The sequence below is a fragment of the Chrysochloris asiatica genome, unplaced genomic scaffold, assembly GCF_000296735.1.
Source record: "Chrysochloris asiatica unplaced genomic scaffold, ChrAsi1.0 scaffold00013, whole genome shotgun sequence".
Classification (NCBI taxonomy): Eukaryota; Metazoa; Chordata; class Mammalia; order Afrosoricida; family Chrysochloridae; genus Chrysochloris; species Chrysochloris asiatica.
In genome coordinates this window covers 11,627,822-11,641,265 of record NW_006408531.1, presented here as the reverse complement: position 1 = coordinate 11,641,265, position 13,444 = coordinate 11,627,822, and the positions used below count along the sequence as shown (strand labels likewise).

Below are 13,444 nucleotides of genomic sequence, written 5' to 3'. Positions count from 1 at the left end.
TAATTTATTATTTCAATCTCCATCAACCTATGTAAAAAATAAGCTTGATTAGAAAAATAATCACGAAGTATATTTCTGAAATGATTCATTTCAAGAACAGAAATTAAGAGGTATTTTGAAACACACAATGAAATATAATAAAACTGAGTAAATTATTGGCAAGACTAATCTTTCATTAAAACCATTTAAAAATTGGCTCAAACTCAGGATGGAATTTTCCTAAGGAATAAAACAGAACTAAGTTTTCAGATAGAATAAGTAAGCTACCAGAGCTAAGTAGCATTACTCAAAAGCTTCAATACATCCACTTGACTGTCTATCCATCTTGTTTGAGCTACATCCTAAAAAACATCCATCAAGAAGTGTGATTCTTTCTTAGTACATGACTTTAATTCATGTTTACAAATTCAGAAATCTAAAACGGGGTTTCTATTTCTAGGAATAGTCATTTATTTACTTTAGAAACTTACCACTAAAAATTTAGATGATAAACATTATTTCTACAAGTTTTAACAGTATTATTCAAGGTAATAAGTACTGAGTCAAAATGTTGGTATTTCTTAGCTGATATTTGTTGTGTGTTCCATTGAGTCAATCCCGACTCACAGTGATCCAGTAAGACCGAGCAGAACTGTGTTCATAGGGTCTCCTAGTCTGTAATCTTTATAGGAGCTAATCGCCAGGTCTGTCTTCCTGCAGAGAGGCTGGTGGGTTTGAAATGCTGACCTTTTATAGTTAGCAGCCCAGCACTGAACACATCGTCTCACTAAGGATCCTTAATGAATACATACTAACATATAATTAATATAGAGAATATAGATGTACCTCTGATAAGAAAAGAAGATAATTTGATACATATATTTCATTCAGAAACAAATCTTTGAACAGAAACTACCTTGAGAAGACATTCAGCTCCAAAGATTTCAAAAATATTTTTAATACAATTCTACTACATACTAAAAAATAAAAGGAAAAAAAAGTTCCCTTAAAAGTTCATTAACAATATATTTCAATGATTTCAAAATATTTTCTACCTAGAATAAGTATGAAATTATCGTTAACCTAAATGTTTTTAAACTCACAAAAATCATATAGCACTGCAGGAATTTAAAAGCGGGTGTTTGTGAAAGTGCAAACATGAGGTGGGTCAGGAGTTCAGGAAGACACAAACTCAGGCTGGTGCCGAAGGAGTCCACAAATACCAGAGAAGGCTCTTCCATGGCTCCAATTTACCATTTTACATGAGAATGTGGACCCTAAGAGAAGACCTTTTAACACCCCACAATCTTCTTCTGCTACACTGAGTCTCTTAAGGTAGAAACATGTTATAGGATATGCCAGTCATTGACTATAATATGATATATAGGATAATATCACTTTGAACCACAAGGTCAGTGGTTCAAGGTAATGAGCTGCTCCTTGGAAACCCTATACAGGGTCACTGTGAGTCGGAACCGACTCGACAGCACTTAACAATAATGTATACATATACTTCTTTAACCCAGATACCACTGAGTTGATTCCCATTCATGGTGATCCACATATAACAATTGCTTACTGACTCATTTTCAACATTAGAGTCTTTTTTTCCTCAAAGATAACAAGCTGTCCAACACTGTCTCACACACTCTTGAAAGAGTTGCTTAGAGGTAGGGGTCTGTGGCACATCAGAAAAATATGAATTGAGAGTTTATGTCCCACAGATTCAAGCATCCTGAGAATTTAGAAGTGGTTTCCATTTTTCTGAAGGTCTCGGGGTGTTGTTTGATAATCTAATTAAGCAAAATTGCCACCAGGGAACAATCACTAGTTGGACAATCATATGACATCTGAAGATACTGGACTCCACTGTTGATTGAATTTTCCTTCTCTGACCATCAATGGAAGGCTAGAGTATATGTGGATTTTTTTTTTTTAAACCTCATTATATAATTCATCTTATGATTTTTATTTTACTTAGCCATGCCAACAAGAGAAAAATAAAACAGGACAATTTTGCAACAGCTGTTTCTCCTATTTAAAGTATACAATCTCCTTTCTATATTTAAAGTCCCAAAGGACCGACTTAATAAGTGAAAATATATTTAAAGTAATATGAAAAATATTATGTAATAAAGATCTGGTTCCAGAGTCCTGGTGTGGTGCTGTAGGATCAGCACTAGACAACTAACCACAAGGTTGGTAGTTCAACCTAAGGGAGCAGCAGTTCCAAGCCACTCCTTGGAAACCCTATACAGAGTCCCTGTGTCAAAACTGACTCAATGACACTTAACAACAACAATCTTCATTAGAAAACCAAAAAATGATTTCCCACATTTGCATTTTTGTTCACCACTTAAATTACTGCTTTCTCTGACTTTACCTACGTAAAGAATAATAAATTTTGAATAATGATCTGCAGCCAAAAGACATTTTTGTATTGATTCTATTCCACTGAAAGTTTTTTGATTAATTAAAATTGCTCTCTGAACCAAATCATGCTCATTGAATTTTTAAAAGTAATTCATTTTTTAAAGTAATTCCAATATCAGTCACATTACTCAGTAAAATGAAAAACCCCCATACATTTTTCTTTGTTCCTGTGCATTGAATATTGAGAAAATATACTTCTCTTAAGTAGTTTATCTCGAGTTGGCTTGAGAGAAAGGGATCCAAATGTAAAATAGCACCTCAAAAGTGAACTGGTCACTGCTATAGAGCTAATCCTGGGGTGACCCTGTACTTGATAAGCACTGGCCCATAAGACCAGTTTGAAATGCAAGCGCATCAAACTTACCATGACTCCTCGGAAACCCTATACAGGATCACAATGGGTTGCAACCCACACGAGTGCACATTACAACCAATGTTGACTGTTGCTTATAGAGTCAGTTAGGTGCCCTGGAGGCACAGGGATTATTCTCAGCTACTGAGAGGTTAGTGGTTTGAACCCACTAGCTGCTTCACTGGAGAAACAGGTGGCCATCTGCTTCTATCACCATTTAGTCTGCTCCTGTAAAGGCAATTCTATTCTGTACTATAGGGCAGAGATGAGCCTGAATCAACAGGATGTCAATGGAGTCTCATGTGGATTGGAATCCCTGGGTGGTGCGAATGGCTAATGGGCTCTGCTGCTAACAGAAAAATTGGAGGTTCAAGTCTATCTAGAAGCTCGTTTGAAGAGAGGTCTGGTGCTCTACTTCTGAAATATCAGTCACTGAAAATCCTACTGCACACAACTCTCCTCTGAGACCTGTGGGAGTGCTCCACATGAGACTTAATCTGCTTAAATTCAACCTACATTAAACACAGTTGTTTTTACATGTGAAACAGTTGCTTGTGTGTCACACTCGTCGTTAAGTGTGATCAAGCTGCTTGCAACTCATGGTGGTGGTGGTGGCTGTGTGCCGTGGAGTCGGTTCCAACTCATAGCAACCCTGTACAGGGTTTCCCAGGCTGGAAATCTTTATGGGAGCAGAAAGCCTCATCTTTCTCCCATGGAACACCTGGTAGTTTCGAACTGCTGCCTTTGAGGTTCACAGCCCGATTTATAACCAGAGCTCCAACTCACAGCAATCTTATACATGGTTTCTGAGGAGTGGCTGCTGGATTTGAACCACCAACCTTGCAATTAGTAGCCCAGTGCTAATCTTACAGTCCCACATCAGTATTCTTACTGTACTTAGAGCTCTTTTTTGTAGTCTAACTAGGTTCTTAGTCATATGAAGAATAAAACAACAGAAATAAGAAATTGATTTTTCTACTCAAAGAACTATATGCACACATATACTAAATTTTGTCCCTTTAACGAGTCCTTGGATCCTGACCTGACTTTTTTTTCTTTTTAATAGGAGGTAGGGGGGGAGAGAGGATTGAGTAATGTTAGATTTACAGAAAAGCTGTAGAGATAGTATCTAGAGATCCTTGTGTACTTTTTGCCCAGGTTCCCCTAACGCTAGCATCCAACATAATCATGGCACATCAAAACTATGAAATTAACTTGAAACAATACTATCAATTGAAAGCAGACTTTATTCTGATTTCACCAGTTTTTCCTTTCATAGCTTTTTCTGGATTGGGATTCAATCCAGGATACCATGGTGAATTTAGCAGCCTTACCTTTTGCTCCATTTCTTCACCCCCATCCTGATAATCTTCACACACTGGGCTGGAGCTGGTGGAGAAGGTGGGCCCCTGGGAGTAGTACTGAGAACTTCGGTAGCCATCCCGTCGTAGTTCATCACATTCTGCAGAGAGCACAAGCAGGAGGAGAGAAGGTATGAAAAACTAGGACCTGTTCTCACCTCTCCTATTAATGGAGCCCTGCTGTGTTGCTACAGGTTAATGTGCTGGACTGCAAGGTCAATTTGAACTGCAAAGTTGGCGGATCAAGTTCACCAGGCACTCCTTGGAAACCCTATATAGGGTTGCTATGAGTCAGCACTTAACAAACAACAACTTCTATTAACCATTCCTAGCACAAGTGGTAAAATGCTCAGGTAGTAGCTGAAGGCTGGCAAGTTCAAACCTGCCCAGAAGAGCCTGGGAAGACAGAAACCTGGTGATCTGCTTCTAAAGGTTGAAAGCCCTAGGGAGTGGTTATACTCTGCATATTAGGTTGCCATTCTGTTGTTGTTAAGGGTCTTGGAGTCAGTTCCAACCCATAGTGGGGAATGTCTGGCCGATGGGCCATTTGGTCTGCCCTGCCACAGTAATTACAGTTCCAGCCATCACTTTAGGGGTGACTTAATGAAATGTCTGACGAAATATAGCAGGCTAATTTTTAAGTGGATAGTTTTTATATGACCCACGAATGATGTTATAAATATCCAAGTGGGCTTTGGCAGGAAAAAAAAGGTTCCCTACCCCTGCTGTATAATTTCTGAGGCTTTAAATCTTCATGGAAGCACAAAGTCTCATCTTTCTTCCATGCAGTGGCTAGCGGGCTTGAACCTTGAACCATGGGGTTTACGGTCCAGGACTTCTCCTATGGAGCCAGCCAATGCAACTGATGCACACGTACCACCCATCTGTTAGTGGAGGCTGGCATCTTGCTAAGAAGCTGAGCAGGCTGCAGCAAAGCTTCTAGAATAAGATGAACTAGGAGGAAAAGCCAATGAAAACTCTTTTAATTGGTCTCTGTTTGGTACAGTCTGTGGGGATTACCATGAGTTAGGGATCAAACTGATGGCAGGTAAAAACCACCTCACCACTTTACATTGTAGTTGTTGTTGTTGTGTGCCATCGAGTTTACATACTTGTTATATATACTTAAAGTGAATTAGCTTCTTTAGACCTCACAGTAACCGTAGGAGGCAGATACTGTCTTAAATGCCACTTGACACACAGGGAAACTACAGTTTAGGGTAATTAAATGACTCACTCTGAAGTGTATGCAAATAAAACAGTGGACTTAGAATTTGAAGGAAGAGTCTGAATTAATAAACCCCAAATTTGGACATAAGAAGCCATTCTTTATGTAATTCCACGTAAAAAGTACCAGCGATTTCCAGGCTATGCCTGTTTCCAAGACTCACTGGATGGAAGAGGCAAGAGCCATCATTGAGTATAATTTCCTTGTTTTATTTTTAGTTCTCACTTTGACTTTGATGCCTAGCCGCCTGTAAACACTGTGGAATTTAATAGGAAGCTAGGGTGAAGTCTGAGGAGTCTGCCAGCCCCATGGAGCAATGTTTGGCACCAGGGAGTGGAAGGGGCATGCTGCTTGGGACCACAGGAGATGGAGCTCTCAGGCTGCTGGAAGACTAGCAGTTCTCTTCACGGGGAAGCCATTACCCTGATTACTCTCATTACTGGGTCAAATGCTGATTAAAAAAAAAAACCAAAAAAGTTCTAATGGCTTTTAAAAACACACCAGAAGCTTTCCTATTATACAGACATCATGTACCCTAGAGGAACATTTGCTTCCCAAAAGGATTCGCCACAGGGTTTCTTTAAATACCCAGTTCTCAAAAGGAGTCCAGGGAAAGTAAATAAAGGAGTGTAGGATGTGTTTCGAGTTTGTAAAAGTTTTCTTTTTGCACAACTTTATAAAATTACAAAGCTAAAAGCACAGATGGCGTCCTGGTAGCACAATGGCTAAGCGCTTGGCTGATAGCCAAAAGGATCAAGATTCAAACCAACCCAGCTGGCAATGTGCTTCCATAAAGAGTGTTGTTGCTGCTGTTAAGTGCATTCAGTGGGTTCGAACTCACAATGACCCTGTATAGGGTTTCTGAGGAGGGGCTGGTGAGTTTGAACCACCAGCCTTGTGGTTCAAACCGACCTTGCAGTCCACTGCATTAACCCACAGTGCCACACCAGGAAACCCCATGAGGTAGTCAAATGGTGTCACCATTTCACTATGAGTTGAAATGGACTCAATGGGATGGCACTTAACAACAAAGGCACACAGCTAAACAAGAGCATCTTTTGAGTTCTTTCTAACACTAGAATCTATGCTGGGTCCTCTAAGATGACACAAGCAGTCACTTCAGTTGATAGATATCAATTCTCCAATCAAGGGATGGAAAATTGTCCTTTGCTAGTGGAAAAGATGGAAGATTCCAATCCAGAATTACAAGTCACATTAAAATAAAACCCCATGGATATAAAGTCATGGGGATCTATTAGAAAGTCAAACTAACTAAAAAATGAATTCATTATCATTGTTGTTGTTGTTAAGGGCCATGGAGTAGGTCCTGACTCATACTGAGGCTGTGTTGGGTTTCCAAGGAGCATCTTGTGGGTTTGAACTGCTGAATTTGTGGTCTACAGTCCAGTGCTTATCTTTACCAAGAATTATAAATTAGTCAAATATTACTACTTCAGTCACCTACAAACCGAAAACCAAACTCACTGCCATCGAGTCAATTTGGACTCATAGCAATCCACTATAGGGTTCCAAAGCTGTGAATGTGCTGTAGGATTAGCACTGGACTGCAAACCACAAGGTCAAACCTTCCAGCTGCTCCTTGGAAACCTTATACAAGGTAGTTATGTGTCAGAAATGACTCAGTGGCAGTTAACAACAACAACGACACAAACCTTAGGCTAAATAGTTTCTGGGCAGGTCTGGTTACCATTCAACTGGTAACAATAATTGATATAGACAAGGTCATTTAATTTCTGAAACACTCAAAACACACCTTTCTTCTTTTTGCAGATTGCAACGGGAACTATTTTCAGATTTTCTCCATTTGACAATTTCTCTAAATTAACAGCACAATCAGAATCTATACTCTCACTCTATAGAAATAATGCTAATTAAGTGTGGTTATTAGTTATCAGGGATTCTGCAACTATTTGACTTAATTTTCTTTAAATAATGAACTTTAATACCAGGATTCCACCACTTGTCTGTCAGTTTGTCTTACTGTGGTGGCTTCTGTGTTGCTGTGATTCTGGAAGCTATATCATGAGTACTTTAAATACCAACAGGGTAACCCACAGTGGATAGGTTTCAGCTGAGCTTCCAGACTAAGCGAGAGTAGGAAGAAGGAGAGACAGACTAATTCCAAATATTTAGTCCCTGAGAATCTAAAGAAAGGCAGTGGAATACTGTCAGCACCAGAGGTTCCAGCCGGTTTCAAAAGAGGACATGGATTGAGAGATATCATTGCTGGTATCAGATGGATCTTGGCTGAAAGCAGACAATACCAGAAAGATGTTAACCTATGCTTTATGGACTATGCAAAGGCTTCTGATTGTGTGAATTATGACAAGCAATGAACAACATCATGGAGAATGAGTATTCTAGAACACTTAATTGTGCTCTTGAGAAACCTGTACAGAGATCAAGAAGCAGCTGTTTGAACAGAACAAGGGAATACCAAATGATTTAAAATTAGGTAAGGTGTGCACCAGGGTTGTATTCTTTCAGTATACTTATTCAATCTGTAAACTGAGCAAATAATCTAAGAAGCTCAATTTTATGAGGAAAAACATGGCAACAGCATTGTAGGAAGACTCATAAAAAACCTGTGACATGCAGATGATACAACCTTGCTTGCTGAAAGTGAAGAGGACTTAAAATACTTACTGATGAAGATCAAATACCACAGCATTCACTATGAGTTGCACCTCATTGTAAACAAAAATCCTCAACACTGGACCAATAAACAACATCCATTTAAATGGAGAAAAGATTGAAGGTGTCAAAGCCTTCACTTTGCTTGGATCAACCATCAACACTCATGGATGCAGCAGTCACGAAATCAAATGACATATTGCATTAGGCAAATCTGCTGCACAAGACCTTTTTAAAGTGTTGAAGAGCAAAGATGTCAGCTTGAGGACTAAGGTGGGCCTGATCCAAGCAAGGTATTTTCAATAACCTCATATGCATGTGAAATTTGGACAGTGAATAAGGTAGACTGTAGAAGAATTGATGCATTTGAATTATGGTGTTGGAGGAAAAATTTTAAAGTACCATGTCCCCTTCGATGGTGTAAATTATTATATATATGCCTGAGTGTTTTTAAAAAAAAGCTAAAATGAATAGAAATACTGATGGTACATAGAGGGGATTATAACCATTGTAATGATACAAAGTATATGATTTGTTGAATGTGAAACTGATGATCTGCCCTGTAAACAAACTTTCACTCAATTCACAATAAAAACTTAAAAAAAAAAAAAAAGTACCATGGACTGCCAAAAGAACAAAACAATCTGTGTTAGAAGAAGTACATCCAGAATGTTCCTTGGAAGCCAGGATGGCCTGACTTCACCTCTCATTCTTTGGACATGTTATCAGGAGGGACCAGACCCTGGAGAAGGAGATTGTGTTGGTAAATGGAGTGTTAGAGAACAAGTGGAAGACTCCTAACGAGATGTACTAGCACTGTGGCAGCAGCAATGGGCTCAGACTTAGAACTATTGTGAGACTGGCATGGCATGGGCAGTGTTTTGTTCTGTTGTCCACAGGGCCACTATGAGTCAGTGTCGACTTGATGACACTAACAACAAGATGAGTTGGAACAACAACAATTAACACTGGGGATTAGGATAAGCACTAGACTTTTAACCTCAACGTTGGTGGTTCAAACCCACCCACCACTCTTTGGAAACGCTATACAGGGCCTCTGTGAGTTGGAACCGACTCAACAGCACTTAACAACAACAACAATGAACTTGAATGGAATCCTGGTATGACACTGTAGGACAAACCCTGGACTGCTAACTGCAAGACTGGTGGTTCAAACCAATCAACGGCTCCTCAGGAACTCCAAACAGGGTAGCGGTGAATTGGAATCAGCTCAATGGCACTTTACCAACAACAATTAATTTTAATAAGTGTTAAGTTTGAAGTAGTGTGGTGCTGTAGGATAAGCACTGGACTACTAACACTACAGTCCAGCACTGGATACCCTGGAACAAGGTCAACAGTTCAAACCCACCAGTTGCTCATCAGAAACTCTACACAGGGTTGCTGAGTTGGAACCGACTGAATAGCACTTATCGACAACAAGACTTAAATGTTACTTTTGAAAGTTTGCATTATGTATGGGTAGCATGAAAGACTAGGGGAAAAAATCCTCTACTGAGAACTACAGGGGCCATCGTGGCACAAATGACTAAGCACTGGCTGCTCACCAAAGGTTGTAACTTTGAGCCCATCCAGCTGCTCCGTGGGAAAGCCTTGGCAGTTGGCTTCCATACACTTTGTCACTGTTTGATTCCAAGTAGCCCTAAGTGACAGAGCAGACCAGCACTAGAGGGTTTTCTAAACTACACTCTTTAAGGGGGTTGTGGGTTTGAATTACAACTTTCCAGTTAGCAGCCAAGGGCTAAATCATTCTGCCACCAGGGTTCCTTTCATTGTGAAGATTGCTTTTGATGTTAAGTGCTCGCCAGTCAGTTCTGACCCACAGGGACCCTGTACAGGGTTGCCACGGAGCAGCTGGTGGGCTTGAAATGTAGACCTTGTAGTTCACAGTTCACTGCTGACCCTACAACACCACACCAGAAGTCTGATAGTCAAGAAAACCCTATGGGGGCAAGTTGACTCTTTTTTCTTTTTTAATATATATAATTCATTTTATCTTGTTTAAATAAGCATTGGATGCTACCTGTACCATTGGGGCAACCATTCTATTTGAATACACACAGCAAACATAAACAATGCAATGGTTCTCCACATTACCTGTACCACTGGGGCAACCACTCCATTTGAATACACACAGTAGATGTAAACAGTGCAATGGTTCTCTACATGTACAGTTCAGTGACTGATGATATTCTTCAAACTGTACAAGCAAACTGATGATGTACCATCATCACCGCCCTCGAAGCTTCCTATCTAGCATCACTGCCCTCGAAGCTTCCTATCTAGCTTTTCAAGTTGCTGCTGTCAGTTTCATCCCATGTTGTTGTTGTTGTTTTTGTTAGGTGGCATCGAGTCGGTACCAGCTCATAACGACCTTATGCACAACAGAATGAAACACTGCCCTGTGTGTGTGCCCATCTCACAATCATTGCTACACTTAAGCCCATTGCTGCCTACCACTGTGGAAATCCGTCTCACTGGAAGACTCCCTCTTTTTCGCTGACCCTTCACTTTACCAAGCATGATGTCCTTCTCCAGGGTCTGGTCCCAAGGGATAATACACCTGAAGCATGAGACATCAAGTCTGGCCATCCTGGCTTCCAAAGAGCATACTGGTTGTGCTTCTTCCAACACAGATTTGTTTGTTCTTTTAGCAGTATGCAGTACTTTTAATATTTTCCTCCAACACCATAACTCAATAACTCAAGTTCATCAATTCTTCCACAGTCTTCCTTATTTACTGTCCAACTTTCACATGCATATGAGGTTACTGAAAGTACCATGGCCTGGGGCAGGTGCACCTTAGTCCTTAAATTGACATCTTTGCTCTTTAACACTTTAAAGAGGTCTTGTGCAGCAGATTTGCCTAAGGCAATAGGTTGTTTGATTTCTTGACTGCTGCTTTCGTTAGTGCTAATTCCATATGTTGTTAAGTGCCACCGAGTCTGTTCTGCCTCATAGGGTTTCCCAGGAGCGGCTGGCGAGTTTGAACCATAAACCTTGAGGTTCAAACTGACCTTGAGGTTGGGTGCTTATCCTACAGAGCCACACCAGTACTCCATTAATAGGTAGTTCTTTAAAAGAGCACAATGCTCAATATTCTTTACTAGTTATTATACTATTGTTTGATTGTTGGAGTCCAGGTGTGATGCTGTAGGATAAGCACTAGACCACAAAGTCTTTTGAACCTCCCCTTGTATTCATTTCTAATTCCTCATTTGCTTCAGGTGAACAGAGACCAATTGTTTTGCCTTGCATTGCCACTTGCAAGCTTTTAAGGCCCCAGGCACTAAGAAGAGGTATTAGGAACTAGACCAGAAGCACTACACAGGTTATTAGCCAATTAGCAGGGATGTCTCATGAAACCATGACCCTAAACCTCTAAACCAAAGAACTGAATCCCATGAGGGGTTTAGTTATTAATAACAACCTTTTGGTGTTGTTAATTTATCTTTCTGAAATGGTATAAAATGAAGATGTAACTGCTATTCATTTATATGGGACAATTTGAGTGTCCCCACACTCAAAACATAACTGACCAAATCATATCATACCAAGTAACACAGAAAACCTAAAATAACATCAACATACAGTGTTCACAAGCACCGTTCAAAGCTATGTGATGCAGGCTGCCTCTGTAATAGCTCAGTGAAAAACAAACACTGAACATTAGTTTCATTTTTTTTTTTTGTAAAAGCAAAAATCTTCTTTGGATTTCTCATATTTAGCAAACACAGGCGCTAATGTTGGTTGGTTGGTTACGTGCAGTGGCGTCAATTCCGACTCACAGCCACCCTGTATAGGGTTTCAGAGGCTGTATATCTTTACGGGAACAGAAAGCCTCATCTTTCTCCCATGGAACAGCTGGTAGTTTCGAACTGGTGACCTTGAGGTTAGCAGCCTGCCTACTGTGTTACCAGAGCTCCTATGGCACACTAAGGTAGGGCTTTTGAAAAGCTAAGTGGTGTAAAGTGAACTTTTGAAAAGTGGGGGAAACCTGTAATCCATAAGCATTGCTCTTTTGTTGTTAAGCGCTACCGAGTTGGTTCCAACCTATGGTGACCTGCATAGGGTTTTCAAGGAGCGACTGGTGAACTTGAACCACCGACCTTGTGGTTCAAACCGACCTGGCAGTGCAGTGCATTAGCCCACAGCCAGCGCCACAGCAGGACTCTTAAGCATTGCCCAACCCTCACCCCTTTTCTCCCTCCCTCCGGCCCCTGGTAACCACTAACAAACTTTGATCTGTATATGTTTGCTTGTTCTTGTCTTTTTATAAAAGGAGGTCACACAATATTTGTCCTTTGTGAGTAACCTACAGATCTTTATACAATTTACACACATATTATACATAATTTTTGCCAACTGCACTCTTCCCCCAAGGTATTTTCATAAGTATTCTATGCTATTCTTTTAGTAGCAACATGTAAAAAATTAGCATAGCATACTTACCATTAGGACACAGTTAGCAAAAAATGTATAGCACACATTTCCATAAAATATTTAATTTCGTCCAGCTTAAAGCTTCATTCATGTTATAGCATGTTTCAAGACTTTCATGTATCAAGCATAAGATTTTTATGGTTTGTATTTTCACACTTATGTTCTTGATCTATTTTGAATTTGTTTTGTGTATAGTGTGAGGCATTTTTCTGCATGTGGAAATTTAATTTTCCCAACACTGTTTACTGAAGAAACTCTTCTTTCCCCATTGAAAGTACTGTCTTGTCAAAGAAATCAGTTGACCCTATATGTTGTTGTTGTTAAGTGCCGTCGAGTGGGTTCCAACCCATAGAGACTCTGAACAGGGTTTCCAAGGTTATAAGTCTTTACGGAAGAAGAGAGCCTCATCTTTCTCCCATGAAGCAGCTGGTAGTTTCGAACTGCTGACCTTACAGTTCGCAGCCTGATTCGTAACCACTATGCTACCAGAGCTCTGGGTGTGGATTTATTTCTATACTCTCAATTCTGACAGTTCTACTCTTGTTACATAGGACCACTATGGGTCAAAATCAACTTGATTGTTGTTAGATGCCATCGAGTTGGTACTTACTCACAGCAAGCTTATGCATAACAGAACAAAATACTACCTGATCTGGTGCCAACCTCACAACTGTTGCTACACTTGAGCCCGCTGCTGCTGTCACTGTGCAAATCTGTCTCATTTGGGGTCTTCCTCTTTTTTGCTCACCTTCCACTTTGCCAAGCATGATATCTTTCTCCAGGGACTGGTCCTTCCTGATAATATGTCTGAATTATGTGAGATAAAGTCTGGGCATCTTGACTCCCAGGGAACATTCTGACTGTGCTTCTTCCAAATACAGATATGTTTGTTCTTCTGGCAGTCCATGGTACGTTTAATATTCTCCTCCAACACCAGAACTCAAATGTATCGATTATTCTTTTGTTTCCTTT

General features: G+C 40.1%; 1 protein-coding gene across 1 annotated transcript in view; it reads right to left on the bottom strand.

The window, feature by feature from the left end:
- Positions 1-13,444, bottom strand: part of NHSL1 (NHS-like 1) — a 106,425-nt gene that overhangs the window by 56,926 nt on the left and 36,055 nt on the right. The window contains exon 3 of the mRNA XM_006834709.1: positions 4,099-4,226. Coding sequence (XP_006834772.1) covers positions 4,099-4,226 — 128 coding nt within the window. The remainder of the gene's footprint in view (positions 1-4,098; positions 4,227-13,444) is intronic.